Source organism: Naegleria fowleri (assembly GCF_008403515.1).
Source record: "Naegleria fowleri strain ATCC 30894 chromosome Unknown tig6, whole genome shotgun sequence".
NCBI classification, from domain to species: Eukaryota; Heterolobosea; class Eutetramitea; order Acrasida; family Naegleriidae; genus Naegleria; species Naegleria fowleri.
In genome coordinates this window covers 416,224-434,843 of record NW_025407938.1, presented here as the reverse complement: position 1 = coordinate 434,843, position 18,620 = coordinate 416,224, and the positions used below count along the sequence as shown (strand labels likewise).

General features: G+C 36.9%; 8 protein-coding genes across 8 annotated transcripts in view; 6 read left to right on the top strand and 2 right to left on the bottom strand.

Annotated features, from left to right (window-relative positions):
- Positions 1-98: 98 nt before the first annotated feature.
- Positions 99-2,054, top strand: FDP41_010460 (uncharacterized protein; the record flags this gene model as incomplete). The annotated part of the gene is made up of 1 exon (XM_044700761.1): positions 99-2,054. One exon carries the CDS (start codon positions 99-101, stop codon positions 2,052-2,054), a length of 1,956 nt encoding a protein of 651 aa, XP_044568108.1.
- Positions 2,055-2,206: 152 nt separating this feature from the next.
- FDP41_010459 (uncharacterized protein) lies at positions 2,207-5,485 on the bottom strand (the record flags this gene model as incomplete). The annotated part of the gene is made up of 3 exons (XM_044700759.1): positions 2,207-4,983; positions 5,135-5,216; positions 5,273-5,485. The coding sequence occupies 3 exons, from the start codon at positions 5,483-5,485 to the stop codon at positions 2,207-2,209; spliced, it is 3,072 nt and encodes a 1,023-aa protein (XP_044568107.1).
- Positions 5,486-6,249: 764 nt separating this feature from the next.
- FDP41_010458 (uncharacterized protein) lies at positions 6,250-10,604 on the top strand (the record flags this gene model as incomplete). The annotated part of the gene is made up of 7 exons (XM_044700758.1): positions 6,250-6,279; positions 6,552-6,840; positions 6,910-6,993; positions 7,058-7,304; positions 7,385-8,088; positions 8,154-9,730; positions 9,831-10,604. The coding sequence occupies 7 exons, from the start codon at positions 6,250-6,252 to the stop codon at positions 10,602-10,604; spliced, it is 3,705 nt and encodes a 1,234-aa protein (XP_044568106.1).
- A 442-nt stretch (positions 10,605-11,046) lies between these two features.
- FDP41_010457 (uncharacterized protein) lies at positions 11,047-12,135 on the top strand (the record flags this gene model as incomplete). Its single annotated transcript, XM_044700757.1, has 1 exon — positions 11,047-12,135. One exon carries the CDS (start codon positions 11,047-11,049, stop codon positions 12,133-12,135), a length of 1,089 nt encoding a protein of 362 aa, XP_044568105.1.
- Positions 12,136-12,441: 306 nt separating this feature from the next.
- On the top strand, positions 12,442-14,118 carry FDP41_010456 (uncharacterized protein; the record flags this gene model as incomplete). Its single annotated transcript, XM_044700756.1, has 2 exons — positions 12,442-12,692; positions 13,104-14,118. 2 exons carry the CDS (start codon positions 12,442-12,444, stop codon positions 14,116-14,118), a joined length of 1,266 nt encoding a protein of 421 aa, XP_044568104.1.
- A 1,053-nt stretch (positions 14,119-15,171) lies between these two features.
- On the top strand, positions 15,172-17,055 carry FDP41_010455 (uncharacterized protein; the record flags this gene model as incomplete). Its single annotated transcript, XM_044700755.1, has 1 exon — positions 15,172-17,055. One exon carries the CDS (start codon positions 15,172-15,174, stop codon positions 17,053-17,055), a length of 1,884 nt encoding a protein of 627 aa, XP_044568103.1.
- A 593-nt stretch (positions 17,056-17,648) lies between these two features.
- Positions 17,649-18,540, bottom strand: FDP41_010454 (uncharacterized protein; the record flags this gene model as incomplete). The annotated part of the gene is made up of 2 exons (XM_044700754.1): positions 17,649-17,983; positions 18,027-18,540. The coding sequence occupies 2 exons, from the start codon at positions 18,538-18,540 to the stop codon at positions 17,649-17,651; spliced, it is 849 nt and encodes a 282-aa protein (XP_044568102.1).
- A 42-nt stretch (positions 18,541-18,582) lies between these two features.
- The window catches only part of FDP41_010453 (uncharacterized protein), a gene marked incomplete at both ends in the record, with an annotated part of 600 nt that continues 562 nt past the window's right edge, over positions 18,583-18,620 (top strand). Inside the window, one exon of the mRNA XM_044700753.1 lies at positions 18,583-18,620. This exon is cut by the window's right edge and continues 562 nt beyond it. Coding sequence (XP_044568101.1) covers positions 18,583-18,620 — 38 coding nt within the window.

Sequence of the window (18,620 nt, the reverse complement as noted above, 5' to 3'; positions counted from 1 at the left end):
CACCACAGTGTGTGTCACTTCGCACAAAAGGAAGAATCCTATAAATAGTTCAATGAAAGTTTTGAAAGTTGAATCGATTTTTATATGAAAAAACAACAATGAACAAACGAATTGCAGCACCCCACTCCAAGCTTTTCATCTCTAGATATCGTGCGGTCTTCTACCAAGTGGTGGTGGTGGTGTTGAGCCTTCTTCTTCTTTTAAAGAGCCTCCCGATCGTTCTTGGTTCAGATCTTTCTCACAACAACAAACAAGGAAAAGAAGAATTGAATGTCGGAGCATGCCTCAGTAATACTGATCGGCCACTTGGTGAACTCTCGGAACAAAAAGGAGGAACAAGAGCTCCACCCTCTTCCTTCACAGCTGAACTTTTCAACACTCACTCACTCTTTCTGAGTTTGTTGGCTCTTGTGGTTGGTGCATTGAGTTCCTTCATGCTTTATTCTTTGAAATTAAGTTTGGAAACCGTTTTGATTCGTATTCTCTTTTTTCAACTCTCCCTTTCTGATAAGGATGAAGAATTCATGTGGTTCAATTCATGGTTTTCCTATCATCCTTACACTTTGAGTGGAAGTTCTCAAATTAAACCCTACAAACAGTCTCTGAAAATTAATGGAGCTGTCTCGTTGATTCATCGATCCACAAGTGATCGCAACGACGATTCCTGCTCCTTGCAAAATTTGAATGAAACCTTAAAGAATTTTGAAAAGAAGGTGAATTTTGTTCCTTCGTATGGCTATCATGTCATTTATGTGAATTCTCAACCTTATGTGATTTATTTACAAATGACTGTTCAGAATACTGTGAATGAAGTGAGAGAAAAGGAATTTATTACTATTTGGAAACCAAGATATTCATGGATGAATATGTGGATTCGATTCTTGTATCCATGCGTGGATAATGTCACCAATTCACATCATGTGAATGACATGTTATTAAGAGCAGGATTTAAAAAGGAATTTTTGACATGGAATAATCTTGCTTCGATCGAGTCACAACCTAAAGAGAGTTCAGAATCATTTCATAATGAGAATGCATCCAATCACCACAAGAACCACCTTTTGGAGGATAAGAAACATTTGGAACCATCTCATTCAACAACTGCCTTTTCCATGTTTACCGAACTTCTCCGCGATTGTTTCTATGTTCACACGTTATTGACTCGTGAAAAGACAAAAATTTTCACAGCCTATTATCAATCATGGGCCCTTGCCACTATTAAGGAAAAACGTGAAGTGAACACTGTGATTTTGGACGAAGGTGTTTTTGAAGAGTTGCATTCTGATATTTGTGAATTTTTAAATGGACGTCAATGGTATAAGGAAAGAGGAATTCCTTATCGAAGAGGTTATTTGCTGTATGGAGAACCTGGAAGTGGAAAAACTTCCACCATTATGGCCATTGCTGCTTGTCTCAATTTGGATATTTGTGTATTGAATTTGGGAGCAAAGAACTTAACAGATGATTATTTGGTTTCATTGTTTACGAATGCTCCTGCCAATTGCATGATTGTTTTGGAAGATATCGATTCTGCATTTCCTAAAGTAGACAAAGAAAAAAGTGAGAATTCTAATTTTTCAGATTCATCAAGAACTACCTTCTCATGTTTGTTGAATTGTTTGGATGGTATTACTTCACAAGAATCGAGAATTGTCTTTATGACCACTAATTATAAGGAGAAATTACCTCCTTCCTTAATTAGAAATGGACGAGTGGATCGAAGAATCTATTATGGTCATGCCACCAAATATCAATGTAAGAAACTTGCAAGAAATTTCTTTCCAAATGAGTTCACCGAAGAGAAGGGAGAGTTATTGTGGAATCAGTTGAAAAATCATACCTTCTGCATGTCACAACTTCAAGCTTTCTTTTTGAGATGTAGAAAAAGTTTTTCTCAAGTTTTGGAGGCAAGTAAGGACTTTGAAAGCTTTTTGGAAAATTCTCCAAAATCTTCCAAAGTTGCCCCTTTAAATAAGAACAATGCCTTGACAGTATCCTCCACTGAATCTTCGCCAAGAATTGAAACTAAGGAGGCTAAGGTCGATGAAGACTGAGTTGTAAACTCAATAAACGAAAAGGGTGATTAATTTGCGCAACACCAATGATCACAGACAGGACATATTGTTACTCTTAATGTTTGAACTAACAATACACTTATTGAATTATTGTTTGTATTATTAAAATGTAAATATGTAAATACAAAACTTTATTGTTGAGGGCTCTTTGGAGTGGCTGAGGTAACACTCAATCCTAGGGCATCAAAGGATCCAATTTTCAAATGTCTATTCTTTTCTTCATTACCTCCTAGTCTCTTTTCTACCCATCCAATAATTTCAGAATTGTTACTTTGAATGGCAAGTTGAAGTGTGTGTTCATCAGAAACTGTTCCCAATTCACACAAATATTTGACAACATTTAGTTGAACACGTTTCATAGCCAATTCGAGAGATGTGACACCATTTTGTGTCTTGATTAAATTAAGATCAACCTTCAGAGGTGAATCTTCCTTTTCTGGTTTGAATTGTCCATTGTAGTTTCCTTGTTCGACCAATAACTTGACAATTTCAGGATGACCATAACCAGCAGCCAAGTGGAGAGGAGTGAGTAATTTATCTTCTCTTGTGTTGATGGTTACGGTGCAGTCACATCCCTTCTCAACAAGATATTGAGCAACATCTAATTTTCCACTAATAGAGCACAAATGAATTGGTCTCATTTGTAAGTCGTGTCGTGATTGATTCACAGAAACACCATACTTCTCAACCAATAATTTCACAGCTTCCAAATTTCCATTCTTAGTTGCTGCATGAATTGGAGGATATGAATTTTCAGTGTACAATTCTTCATAGCTTCCACTTGGATCTAACTTCAATTCATCAATCAAATATTCCATCACTTGCAAGTTACCACCATAGGCAGCTGCAGACAAGACAGTTTCATTACCGTTGGTGATCGCTCCACTGTTGGCACCTCTTTCGATCAATTTTTTCACAAGCTCAAGTTGTGAATTTTGGCAAGCGAAGAACAATAAAGATTGTCCCAAACTATTGCTAAAGTTGAGAACATCTTCTTCCTCATTCTTATCTAAAGCAGCTTGAACAATTCGAGCACCAACATCTCCAGGTAATTCTTTACATTGTACAGCTAAAAAGATTGGTAAATCCTTTCCAGAGCGTTTGTGACAATCAGCTCCATAGTCAAGTAAAACTCCAGTCAGTGCAGGAGCATGCAACATGGCATTATGAAGAGGAGTATACTCAGCTCCATCAGCAGCACGCTTTTCACATTCATTGACAATATTTTTCAACTCTTCAGCACTCAATGTTGGATTATTGAGGAGAATGGTGAGTGCTTGAGAGTTCTTGGCACGAATAGCAATGTGAATAAAAGTGGTGGAGGAATGCATGCCAGAAACTGTGCTTCCAACATCGAAACGAGACAAGACGATTTTTGGAACCTTTTCAGTGAGTGTTTTGAGGATCAAATTGCACTTTTCTACTGAAATCTCCTCAGCAAATTGAATCGCCACAAACAAGTGATCCATAAATAAATCAAGATTTTCATCGGAGGATAATTGCTTCAAGTGATTTTCAAGATCTTCTGAAGAAAGGCTTGTGGATGTGTTGTCAGCGAGAATTGTTTTTGCCAAGCTCAATAACTTGGACAAACTTGGATTGTTGTTAATTGTTTGGAGAACGGATTGAGCTGGCTGTGTTTGTTGTAATCCTGGAATGACTGGTGTCGATTTGTAACCTGGAGTGGCCAATCGATCGTTGAAAGAGTTCAAAAGAGAGGCGTTCATCAACTTCCGAGTTGCATTGGCTAACATGCTCAAAATCATGTCGAGTGGACTCATTCTGCCATACTTTTTCAAATCTTCTAATTTGATATTTCCATATTTAGCAACCTCTTCTTCTTCATGAGGCTCAACAAATCTCTTAGAACATGCCAATAGTTTACCACCTCCTCTTTTTGTCAACACTTCAAGCATTCTCAAGTTTTGATTATAGATGGCATAATGCATTGGAGTCCACCCCACATCATTCTCCAAATTTGGATCTGCATTTTCATAGACCAACTTGGTGACAAGATCCATTTCATTTTCTCTAGCAGCCAAATTAAGAGCTGTGAAACCTCCATTTTTGTCAAACTGATTAATATTGATCTTTCTTTGTTCTTTCTTTTCGAGGATCATTTGAAGCAACTCGTCACGAGGTCTCAAAATACCACCAGAACGAGGAGAAATGCCACGTGGAGAAACACCTCCACTTCTTGGTGAAGAATTTGAAGCACTGTTATCATTGCTTCCAGTAAATGACAATTGAGGAATGCCAGAATTTTCCATATTACCACTTCGATTTGCTAAAGAGGGATCAAACACTCCAGGTCCATTTGAGATTGGAATGAAATGCAATGCTGTTTGATCGAGCTTATTCCTCTTATTAAAATCGACATCTCTCTCTAACAAGAATTTCACAAGCTTTAAATCTTGATTTTTCACAGCAATATGTAAAATGGTGTCTCGGTCGTGATATCCCATTTGAGTCAATTGACGAATTTCTTCAGTTGTCAACACTTGTTCTTCATCTTCATCATCGCTCAAGTCCTCTTCTCTCAAACCAGGTGCAATCGAAGCACTTCTGGTGCCTCTATCTGTACTCTTTTCTTCTTTTGTGAAATGTAAAGAGGCGTTCTTGGAGTATTCTCCATTGAGAATCAATTGTCGAACGTCATTGTAATTTTGTTGTTCGATCAATTTCACAACTTTAAGATGGAGATGAGTTTGTGACTCTTTCAATTCTTCAATGATATTGGTAATGGTATCAATCCATGATTTACGTTCTTCGGGATTGTCAGCAAAGAACCAAAATGTTTTGTTACAACTTGAAGATGTTGGTGAATCATCATTGTTCGATGCTACACTCTCTTGATCGAGATAGGGACTGTTAGAGGGAAGAGCAGTTCGAATACCAAAGGAATTTTCTGCAAGACAATAAAGGTTTGGAGGAGAGATAATTGAGTGGTCATGATGGCCATGTTTTGTTCGTTGTGACCAATATATGAGAAGAAGAAACATGAAACCGATTGAGTCAATCAATCTTCCGAAAGAAATATTGTCAATATTACTACTTACGCATTCCCTTGTGATTATCAATATCTACAATGGCAGAAAATCTGCTCAATGGAATCTTATCTTCGGGTTTCTTTTCAACTTTCTAGTGTTGAACATATGATGATGATGAAATTAAAGATCATTCGTTCGCACACTTACCTCACTATCTTTAAAACATAAAATCTTTTTAGAAGTCAACACCACAAATCTCTTATAACTTGACTTTTGAAAGAATTTCTTTTTTGGGTTTTCCATGACGAGTTTGCCACTCTTTTTCACACGACCACCGAGAGGTGATTGTACAGCTGTGGCAGCAGCTGTACCAGTTGTTGAGACTGAATGTGATGCTCCGATAAGATCAACTTGAGACATTTTTTTGGATTTGTTTTGAAATGATGGTTGCAAACGATCGACAGTTGACTTTTTTGAAACCATGACAACCATTATCCATTTTAGACCTCCCCTCAAACATCATTCACAACGTTAAAACGTGAGAAAATCTAAAAATTTCATTGAGGATATTTAAATATTTGGTTTTTGAAAGTTCTAAAATCATCTCATTGATCATTCCTCCCTATTGTCCTGATTATTAATTCAATCATATTAGAATGAAAATAGATCATTAAATAGAGTCTTAAATCGGTCATCCTTCGACGATTCCAACAACATTAAAGATCCAAATTAATCTACAAGCTGTCATCCAGAGGAGCAGCAGCATTGTGATATTCTCCCATGTTCACGACCACAACTCAACACACAAAAAATTCAAAACGAACGCGACTGCACGTTGTGCACAACACTGAAACACGAATTATTTTGATTGTGGATTCTCATTGTTGAGAAGTTGGTGCGCTCTCCTCCTCCTCCTCACGTATCAGTAGTGATCATCGACATATATTCTCGCTATTTATTATTCACACCTCTTTGTTGTTGGATAACAAGAATCCTTTCTTGCTTCTCATTATCTTCCGATATCAAAGAGATTCGCTTTACAAACGTATACAATATTATTTGAAAAAAGTGTTTAAATTCTCACTTCCATCGTGCTTTGAACTCATCATCTCTATTGAGGACGATCGAACCACCACTCCGAACTTTCATTAAATTTATTGAAACGAACACATTTTATTGACAAAATGTTTTTAAAGAAATTATTTCGAAGAAAGGTATGGTCTCACATTTGAATTAATATTCCACATGAAGATGATTGAATAATATTGTATATTATAACATAACTATTGTGTTGTTATTGTTTAAAAATTGCGGCATTTCTTATTACCATATTTGTGCATGTTACCCGTTTTATTTTTGCTGGCATTTTGGATGGACACTTGACACACATCAACAACAAAACAAAAATACTCTTACCCACTCTCATTGTGCTGGCCGTTGACTTGTGCACAATATTACGGATACCAATATTTATTAATATCCTTAGTCTCCCGATGAAAATACATCACTAATGGATACCGGAAGTTCTACAATTAATAATGTGGCTTCTGGAAGCGTCTCAAGTCTATTTAACGACTCTTCTAGAGGAGCATTTAATATTTATGACGTTCAACAGCAACATGATCCCGAAAAAACGAGACTTGTATTTGTGAACGATGAAATGGCAAACGTCAAGTACGGATTTTGTGACAATTCCATCAAGACCACCAAATATACATTTTATAATTTTTTATTCAAGAATTTATATCAACAGTTTCATAGATTCGCTAATTGCTGTAAGTTTCAGAGTCGATGTCGCAATTATTGAATTTTTGACGATTTTTCAAATGAAATCATGATTATAGACTTTTTATTTATGGCTTTACTACAAACTATTCCTGGATTGTCACCAACTGGACAATTCACTGCTTTTATTCCTCTCTGTTTTGGTATGTTCTTGTGTGTTCAACTTTTGTTCATCTTATGTTGATCCAATGTCAATCCAAACATTAGTACTGATTTGTACCATGTGTAAGGACGCTTATGAAGACATTAAAAGAAGAGTCTCTGACAGGGAAACGAACAACAAACCCACAAGAGTATTGAGAGATGGGCAATTTGTTGAAATATTTTGGAAGGACGTGAAAACAGGAGATATTGTGAAAGTTTGTAACAAGGAAGCATTCCCTTGTGACATTGTTTTACTATCCTCGAGTGAACATCAAGGTATATGTTATGTGGAAACATCGAGTTTGGATGGGTAAGTAGTTGTTTTTTTAATCTCTGTGTAAATTGTATTGGACTATCTTTGTGAATATTCTCAATTTTCGTTATATATAGTGAGACAAATTTGAAAATTAAGAGATGCAAGCATGAAACAACTTATTTATCTACGCCTGATAATCTCAAAAGTTTAAAATCAATTTTAGAATGTGAAAAGCCAAACAATAGATTGTATAAATTTGAAGGAACTTTGGTATTGAGTACTGGAAAAAAGTTGGCAATAGATCCAGAACAAATTTGCCTTCGGGGTTCTTCTCTTAGAAATACAGACTTTGTGATTGGCGTTGCTGTTTTTACAGGACATGATACCAAACTCATGATGAATACTAAGGAGACTCCACACAAAACAAGCAAGATCGAAAGAATGACCAATCGACTTGTTTTTATCATGCTCGCTATTGAACTTTTACTTGTCATTGCATGTGACATTGGTCTCATAATTTGGACTGCACAAAACAAAAAAGCTTGGTATTTATTTACTGGAGTAGTGATCGATGCAGATTATTTGGCATGGTCAGGATTCAAAGGATTTTTCACCATTCTAGTGTTATTGAGCAACTTGATTCCAATTTCTTTGTATGTCTCTATTGAAGCTGCCAAGTTAGTTCAAGGTATCATGATTAGCAAGGATTTGGCCATGTATCACGAAGATACAGATACTCCAGCCATGGTACGATCCTCTGCACTGAACGAAGATTTGGGAGCTATTCAATATATTTTCAGTGATAAGACTGGAACCCTTACACAAAACAAGATGGACTGTAAGTATATGAAGTTGATGCAAATTTTTTGAATTTTTTGAACTTGACAAATCCTCACTAAATAGTTTTGAAATGCTCAATCGCAGGAGAAATCTATGGTTCTGGTATCACAGAAATTGCTAAAGCTGCTGCAAAAAGAGAAGGTAAAATACTCGAAGATAATAGACCTCTCAGTGCAAAGAATAATCCAAACTTTCAATTTTACGACGAACGATTAATGGATGGAGCATGGAAAAATAGTCCCAAGAAGGACGAAATTTTAGATTTCTTAATCTTGTTGGCTGTATGTCATACTGTCATTCCTGAAAGGTCTGGAAAGAATGGAGAAATTGTTTACCAAGCCAGCAGTCCTGACGAAGCAGCACTTGTTAAGGCAGCTAAATATTTGGGCGTTGAATTCATCGCTAGATCACCAAATGATGTGACATTTACAATTCTGGGAGAGGAACAATTATACCAAATATTGGACATTATCGAATTTTCCAGTGACAGAAAGAGACAATCTGTCATTGTACGAAATACGGAAGGTCAATTATTAATTTTAACAAAGGGGGCAGACTCTGTCATTTATCCCTTATTGGCTCCAAACCAAGAGTACATGGATGTGACATTGAAACACTTGGATCAATTTGGAGAAGAAGGTCTTAGAACTCTTTGTTGCGCAAAAGCATATCTTGATGAAGAAGAATATGCTCAATGGCACAGAGATTATGAGGAAGCAAAAACTTCACTCGAAGACAGAACCCGAAAAGTTGAAGAGGTAGCAGCGAGAATTGAGAAAAATTTACTTCTCGTCGGCAGCACAGGAATTGAAGATAAACTTCAAGAAGGTGTCGGTGACACTATTTACGAGTTGAGAAAAGCAGGTATTAGCATTTGGGTACTGACTGGAGACAAGCTCGAAACAGCCATTAACATTGGATTTGCATGTGACTTGTTGAACTCAGGTATGACTCTGTTGGTGGTCGAAGGTCACACCAATGATGTCATTAAGGACTTTTTAGAAAAAAGTATCAATACTGCCAATACGAACAACATTTCACACGATGCGCTTGGCTTAGTAGTCGATGGTGAACGTTTAATTCACATTTTAGAGGATCCAATTCTCAAAAATTTATTCCTCTTACTTTCTATCAAATGTAAGAGTGTCATTTGTTGCAGAGTTTCGCCAAAGCAAAAATCAGATGTTGTTCTGTTAATTAAGCAAAACGTCTCTGGTAATACTTTGGCCATTGGAGATGGAGCCAACGACGTGGCCATGATTCAAAGTGCTCATGTTGGCATTGGTATCAGTGGAGTTGAAGGTCTCCAAGCAGTGAATGCTTCAGATTATGCAATTGGCCAATTTAGATTCTTGAAACGATTACTACTTGTACATGGAAGATGGTCTTACAGAAGAGTCTCCAAATTAGTTCTCTATTGTTTCTACAAGAATACTGTCTTCTTTTTGACACAATTGTGGTTTATTTTCATTAATGGTTTCAGCGGAACGACATTACATGACAAATGGACGATAGCACTTTACAATTTAGTCTTTTCAGGAATTCCAATTATTACTCTTGCAGTCATTGACAGAGATGTACCTGCATCAGCTGCCGAAAAATTCCCAGAATTATATTTCCAAGGTCAAAAGAACCGATTTGTAAGTAGTGAAAGAATTATTCATGGATGTGATTCATCATGTTTTCTATCAATTATTGCTATTCATTCACATGCATTTTTCATTTCTTACACATGTACAGTTCAATCCAAGAGTCTTTATTTACTGGGTCATCAATTCCATTTTCCAATCAGTGGTTTGCTTCTTTGTTCCATACTTTGCCTTGGTAGGAACCACATTCCTTGACGGTCAAGAAATTGACACTCAAACGATTGGTATTGCGGTTTATTCTTGTGTTTTGTCTGTAATTACATTGAAACTCTGTATTGAAACTTCCTCTTGGACGTGGCTTACAGTTCTCATGTATGCTGGAACTCTTGCTCTTTGGCCAGCATTCATCTTTGTTTACGGTTCTATTTATTACATTTATCCACAACCAGTTCCTATTGTTAAGGAGTTTTATGACATTATTCAACGATTTAGAATTTTATTTGCACCTCAATTTTGGCTTGTTTTACTTGCTGTGACATTTATTTGTTGCATTCGTGACATTTTCTGGAAATTGTGGCTTCGAGCTCAATCACGAAAACTCTATTATGACATTCAAAAACATCACAAGAAGAAGTCACGTGAAGATATTATGGAATTCTTCCCATTTGAAGAAGGCCTTCCTGTTAAATTGAAGAAGAAGAAAAAATTCAACCGAATCGAATTGCAAGAAATTAAGAAAATTTTCACATCCATTGCCAAAGTGGACTATCGTGGTTTTGCATTTTCACAAACAGAGAATCAACAAGATCTAATCAAACAATATTACAGTGGGGATAATAATACTACTACCTCGACTCAACAACAGGGAACGAGTGTCTCTCTAACATCTAATCAACAGCCAACCCTCATGAACCCTTTGAAATGAACATGATGGTGAGTATTGTGCTCTGTGTTAGCGAGTTACTTGCTTATTGCATCCTTGGATGATTAAATACTTAATCAAATAAATTAGAAAATATCACACAATCCAGTCCCATGCTTGACTTTCTTTGAAACAAGTTGTGTTTTACTTTCTTTTATTCATTCACCCTTCATCCTCTTATTGAGTTCTTGTCATTACCTGTTGTTTTTTGAATTTGGCATTATAATGAAAACAGGTGAAAATTCAATCCGCGCGCCAAGTTCTACCGCCCCCGCCAAAAAGAATTGTGCTTTTTCTTTCACAAAAAAAACTACAATGAAAGTGTTCGACTTGGCAGGTTACAAGGTGCACTTTGACGACTCGGAATTTTCAAAGAAAGAAGGCACTCAAAACTCTTCCCAATACTCTCACCAATGAACAAATTCGAAAAGATGTGGCTGATGTGATGACCTCTTTCACGGAATTTGTGAAACAAGAGATTGAACCGAATGTGAAAGAGTTTTTGTTTTGGTTGGAACATGTTGCAAATATCAAAGAAAGAAATGAAGCGGTGAACACGATGATTCAAACGGATGCCACGTTTCGTTCGAAAATTATTTCTTCCGATGCAGATGATATCTTGAAGGTATTTGATGCTGTGGTATTGAATATCGAACAATTTATTTCCATATTTGAATTTTTGTGCTGTTCACAAGGAAATTTGAAGAAAATATTGGAATTGAGTTTGCAACAACCAAATGATTGCACCTCTCTTCAAATTATGCAACCTCTCATTGATGTGGTCAACAAATTTTATGAACAAGACATTGATCACGGGGATGGCTTGTATTATTTAGTGTGGTGTGTCAATTGCTTCACAAGAATGATGCAAAAGGAATGGTTGAAAGTTAGGGAAAAACATTTATATTTTCGAAAGGAAATCCATGCATTCAAAAAGAAGAAAAAGCTCAACTCGAAATGTCTCTCGATCGACGATGAAGAGTTTACACCAAAAAGTGGTCACATAGATGCTCAATCCCCTAATGAAATGATGAGCTCTTTCGTGGATGTCCTCTCCAATTCGACACAATGTGATGAAAAACTTCAAGCCCTCAATTCCATTTCAGAAATGAAGGAACTTGCTTTACAAATCTTTTCAAATCCAGTTTGTTATGAAGCGCTCAAGGAATTATATCAACAACATGGCATGAAGGATATGATTATGAATATTATGGCTAACGTATTTGCCCACTCTCATCATTGCTCAGATATGCAACAAGAAACTCTCAACTGCATGCAAAAACTATTCCAAGATTGGAAATTCTTTTTTTCAATGGCTGAGTTGAACAATGAGAGACAACAATTAAGCTCGATCCAATGTCGATTCATTGCCAATGGAGCGTTTATTAGTGATGAATTTGGATGTCTTGCAGAATGTTTTTTACCAGATCTTTGTTTCACAATTCGTTCTCAATGTGATTTATGCAACGACGCGAATAAGGTCAAACTTCCTCACATGAATGTTCTCAGAGCAGCTGCAGCTATGGACTCCTAACTTGAGAGTGATCATGTATTGTTTGGGCTTTTCTCATTATCTCTTTCAAATTGAATCAGAACCAATAGTGATTAAGAATTACTCTTCACATGCGACAATGGCCTTTACTGCTAGAAGTTGGATGCAATCTCTTGAAAAGGAGAGATTTTTTTTGAGAGCAAATTCAATGCACACCAAGCATTGTTGAACAGTATTGATAAGAGAAAATCTCTTTTCACCACTCATTTACACTTCAAGTCTGAATGGATGGATCCAGTTCCACCAACTTTGAACCAGAAAATCAAAAAAACAAATCATTTGAAGGCCATGGAAGGAAAATTCATCTTGACAGCTGCCGAAGGATTTGACATGTACAAATTAATTCGGTGTGACCGATTTTCTCCGTTAGGTTTCATGTTTTCTTCATTCCTCATTTCTGTTTGCAATCAAGTCATTAGAGACACAATTTTTCAGCCGTTTCCGACGGCAACAGAAATAGACAACTTTCTCGAAGGATATTTGCAAACTGGAATCATGGAGCAATATACACCCTATCGGCTACCACCAACTTTTAAGTGGTATGTCCCATTTTGCATTTGCCCAGATGATGTGGCTGCTTGCTTGATTCATTACAGCATTCTTGAGACGCTTAAATTTTCTAAATTTAGAGGAAATTGAAGATATTTGCATTGGATTTATGAGAAAAACTTTGAATCGCCCTGACCTTGGAAATCCTGCAATGGCAAAGAATGATCCAACAACGTCCCATGAATCTCTTCTTAATTGTCTTTCTGATTTAAAAGTTGACTCAATGGCTACCTCCACACAACCAATGCCCAGCGACAACAATCACACATTTAATTATCCATTTTTCAGAGAGCTCTTATGTAAAACTTTTTGTCATAACTTTTACTTTGATACAGGAAATCAGGAGAATTTTGGATTCCAACCTAAATCCTTTGAGACCAATCTTAATGTATACTGGGAAGTGATTACGATGTCATTCCAGCACCTACGTTAAAAGTAATGGATTGGATTGTATCTTCATGTGAAGTGGTCGATCATGTTCCTGCTGCCAAACTCTTTCTCTCCAATCTATTTGCATTCACAGCCATTTTCTTTAAGGCATATGGACGTAAAGATTTAGCTACATTCATGTACGATAGAATTGTGAAATGGAATAAGATTGAAATCAAATCTATTGAAATTCCATTCATTCAAGCATTTATAGATCGATCTTTATATTTTAGTGGACAAGGAGTTTTACCTGAAGCTAGAATTCTTGACGTTTACAAAAGACAAGGATTAGTTGAAGCAATTAGCATCATTTTAGAAAATACAAAGAGTAGAATGGCACTTCGTCTCGTGCCACGCTTCACAACCTATCAAGACATATCAAAAATCTTTGCCAAGTACCTTCTAAAACGAAAGAAAGATGGAAAGAAACCTCCCACGAAAAGTACTATTCTCAATAAGGTTGCTCCCTTACTTGCCACACATCCAGAAGTTTCATTAAGAGCTTCCTATTCCATGTTATCCTTAAATCACGCAAAATTCATTTCGTTTTTCACATCGATTTGGAACACATTTTCAAAAGAAAATTTAGTCATTCAAGAAGAGAAACAAGTATTCTTGGAAGGAGGAAAACTGAATTTGGATCTTATTCATGAAAGTGAGAAGAAAGATTTTATTGATGCTGAATTAGCAAAAGTGGAAGGTGGTGAAACCATCTATGAAAAGATGGAGGCTTTGTTTCAGAGAGATGCACAATCTCAATCGAATATTCATGATGTCAATGCTAATGCTGTGAAAATCAAATGTCGTGCCTGTGGAAAAGTGGATGCCACTAAAAGATGCTCTCGTTGTAAGAGTGTCTATTATTGTAGTGTGGAATGTCAGAAATTTGATTGGAGTAATCACAAACAGCATTGTTGTGAAAACACTCCACAAACACCAAACCCTTCAAAACAACCACAAAACAAACAAACCAAGAAGAAGAAGTAATATTTTGATCACGTTGGCTATTAATGTGAACCAGAAACAGCATTTTCGGCCTTTCCTCTTTCAGATCGTTGGACTCCGTTGTTTAGAAAGGTCACTTATGGCTAAACACAAAAGCAGGTCATCGTTCAATTATGCGAGTGAAAGTTCAAGTAATGATCGGTTCTCTGCTCAATGCGTCATTACGTTGCTGAATACAACTATGAGACTCATCATGTCAATAACAAAACTCAACATTCCTCGCATTCTCCCTTCTAAACAATAATAATGATTGACCTATTTCAGTAAGCAATAATCTATCTCCATGAAAACCTGAAATGTAATTTCATCCTCTCGAAACGTCGTTCACGTTTACTGGTTTCGTTTTTCCTCTTCGGGAGGACTGTACAGTGGTTGTAAGATCGAAAGTTCACATCACCCAAAATACAGAAGACAAAGAACAATTCCGAAACTGAACAACAACTGTAAAAGAGGTCTTCTTACAGTCCAAGGCCAATCCGGGACTAATCCAATCCTCACTTTTTTGTATTTGAACACTTTGTTGAGTGAAAATGATTTCCTTCCTTCATCTGAAATTGTCACTCTCCTGATAATTAGGACATTAAAAATCACACAACAGTCTGCCATTCACCTCAAACAACAATCCGACTGTCAACACCATCTGCGTAGCACCTCTTCCAAACTCTTCAAAAAAGTTCTAAAGCGGTACTGCTTTATCCTTTTATATCCATTAATTACTAAAAAATTCACAAATGGATTCACACGATCGTTTTGGTTCTCGTTCTCCATTTTCCAACACATTTAACCAGTCCACGAGACTCCTCCCCCACTAACAAACACAAATGGACGCAGATTCATGGATCACTCGGAACGTCATGAATCTCTTCTTCCGCCAACACACTTCCAAAAAAACAAAACAACAACAACTCTCTTGTTGACACCTCCAATCCTCATTGGCATTCACAACCAACACCACCCACTCTCCAAACCTGTACTACAACAACATTCTCTTGTATTCTCACCTCTCTTTCGATTGACTCCAAGAAGAGATTCAAAATGACACACGAGGCATCATCGTCATCTTCAGATAACAACAACAACAACTCCAATGTGGTTGAACTCAAACAATTACCACCCTCGTCAGGTCTTTCCTTCTTAAATGTCAATTACGGTGCTTCCTCCTCACAAAGCTCGCTCACAGGTGACGCTAGTCCAGGAACCATCTCTGACTCCAATACGTCAAGTACTTCACAAGTGAATTTGTTGTTGAATCATGGTCTATCTTCTCAACAACCACCTCATCCACAACAACAAGCATTCCAACATCCACCACTCGCTTCCACTTCTCCTCATCACAGTAGTGGTTCATTCATTGGTGGTTCATTGTATCTTCAAAATAGAACCAATTCCATTTCTCAAAGTGGTGGCACCAAACATACAACCATTCGTGAAAATAGTGATGCCCTCTCCTCTGATGATGCTTCTGATGATGTTCAATCTCCTGGAGGTGCTGGAATGGGTCATCATCCTCCTCATGATCATCATTCAGTCAATGTGAAAGATATTGAAACAAAAAGTAATAAGAGTGCTGCAACTTCATCAAAAACCAAACGTTCTGGATCAAGTGGAAGATCTGGTTCTGCCACTGGTTCAGATGCCATTCGAATTCACACACGATGTGGAACTTTTGAGTTGAGTTGGTTGAAAGTGTTGAGTTTAATGTCACTCATTGTCAACTTGATCGCATTCCTTGTATTGGGAGGTTTAATTCTTGCTGGATATCTCACACAATCCGATTACAGCACTAATTGGTTTGGACTCGATACCGATACTTCCTATTATAGAGAAATGATGGTTGCTAGTTGTAGAGCTGCTGTTTTTTCAAACTCTAATCCTGTCATTACAGCCAATTATTCTGCAAGATATTACGATTGGCAGAAAAAGTTCACAGCCAATGCTCAATCAGTACAAAAAAGAGTACCTCCAAGTCTCCAATATACAGTCTCTCATAATATTTCTGTTATGGAATTGAGAACTTCCAAAGCAGTGGCTACAGAATTTGCTGCATTGGCATTGGCCGGTACTGGAAATTACTCAACAGCAATGACATTGATCGAATCAGATGTCTATAAATTTAATTTGGAAGGATATTCAGTAGAGTTTCAACCCATGGTGAATTATGTGAAATCAAAGAGAGATGAAGGATCCAACTACTCATTACTTGTGACCACCATTTCATTGGTTGTGATTTGTGTATCATTATTGGTGGTCATCCCAACGGTGGTGGCTTCTATTGGTTTGAGTTTGAGAAAGGACTCTGTGAATACCAAGAAATTACAAAAGGTTAAGGCACACTTGTTGATGGACACCATGAAGGATAACAAACTCAGAGAATTGTTCAAGGCACACTGCAAGCAAGAGTTGAGCTTGGAAAACTTTTTACTTTTGGATAAGATTACCGATTACAAAAAGTTGTGTGAACGAAGTTTTGAGATTCAAGTCTATCTCTATGACAATGATCAAACAACCTCAGATGCAACCTCAGAAGGAGGACTTAGTGTGGAACAACCTAAAAAGAAGAAGAAGGGATTCACTGAAAAAGATCTTATTAATATTGAAAAGAAGAAGTATGAAATTGCATTTGAGATTTATAGTGACTTTTTGGAAGTTAATGGAGAACACTCTGTCAATCTTAATAAGCAAATGATCGATCGTGTGAAGGAACATTTAGATTTCTTTGCCACTGGTCAAAATGAACATTTGGCTGACGGTATTTTCGATGGCGTCGAAAACGAAATTTGTATTCTCATGCTCGACACTCATGCTCGATTTGTGCAATCGGTTCAATTCCAAAAACAATTAAGAAAGGAAGCTCTGACTACATTCAAGATTACTACATTGAAAAAGAACAAGAATGCAACTAACAGCCAATCCAAGTAGACGTTTTTTGTAATCATTATTAAATATTATTTTAATTTTGTAATAGTTATAATTATTGCATAATAAGGTATAATAAGGTGAGGTTTTGTTTGAGTGCCATCAACGGTTTGATGATAAAATCTTTCACTACAACATAAACGTATACAGAGGTGGTATCGAGAAAAAAAAAATTAAATTTCCCGTCCAGCCAATTTTTTTCTCCTGGCTTTGAGAGATCTCGTTACCTGTCACTCCCACCTGTACGTTACTGGGGTTCTTATGTTGTAGTGTCCCTGTTCGTGATCGGAGGTGCTGTATGTGAAGAGGCCAATTTGTTGTTCTGATAAAAATTTTTAATTTTTTAACTGACATTTTCTTTTGGCGCCTGACAGCTTCTTTACCTCAATTTTACATAGCAAGACAGCCAGCGAAAGTGCACTCTCGGGCTTCGAGGACACGATTTATGTCCCTGCAAAAAAAAAAGTTTCTGTAGAGAGCTGGCTTAACGCTGGCAAAGAAAAATCTTGAAATTGAAGCTTCAAGTTCACTGTTCCACCAACAGACAGGAGTTGACGAACAAATCCATCCTGCAACCCGGAGGGATGATAGTCTTGCTATGGAGAAGAAAAATCCATTATAATGGAACTGATCACTTCTTTCAACTTGGTTTGATCTAACATCATGGATTTCGAGAATTTACCATTTGATGAAATACCTTGTTCTAGTAATTGAGATTTCACAAACCCATACAAACAATTGCTGAGGGTTTTAAAATTTCTGCAAGCATAATATTTGGAAAGCTTTTCCTCTATTGACTGTGCAACTTTTTCACAGGTCATCTTCTCTATAAATTCAACTCGAGAAAGGAATGATACCGCGGCATTCCAATCTTGTTCGCAAAAACTCTTAAAATTAGTGGTAAATCGATAGATAATGTTTGCTTGAGTGGCTAGAGATAGTTGTGTAATAATTGAATAAAATGTCACAAATACAGTCAGAGTTAAAAGGTATTGGTTTCTTGTACAATTTTGCTTGTTCAAATATCAAGAGAGGTGTTGATAGAGAATCATCAGTGATGGAATTACGTTGTGGCTCACTTTTTCCAGAAAAGCGTTCAATATCCAAAACAGACTGAATCGGCAAAACAGCAATGTCCTCTCCAAACTCGAGCATCACGCACTTGTCACTATTCTCATCACGTAATGTGTCAAGCCAATAGTTTACAGTCAAATCCACTTGATACAAATAACCGTTCAAACTTGCAGTGGCATCTCTTTTGTCAAAAAAGAATTCTCTCCCAATGCTGTACAATACTGGTTTGTTTTCCACTCTTGAATATGACCCAATGATGTCAAGAAACTTTTTGGAATAGGTTTCCCAATTTCCACTCGCTGTAACTATTAAATCAAATTCAACCTTGTTGGTTGCAAAGAGTGGATTGTTCACAATCTTGGAAATTCTTTCGAGTGCATTCTTTTCGACGTGCCCTTTCGTTTTGTCTTGCATTATATGGTACAGATAGGTGGTAATCCTTTTAATTATTTGATGATGAAGAAGTTGTGGATTCAGAGGACTCATTCTCACTG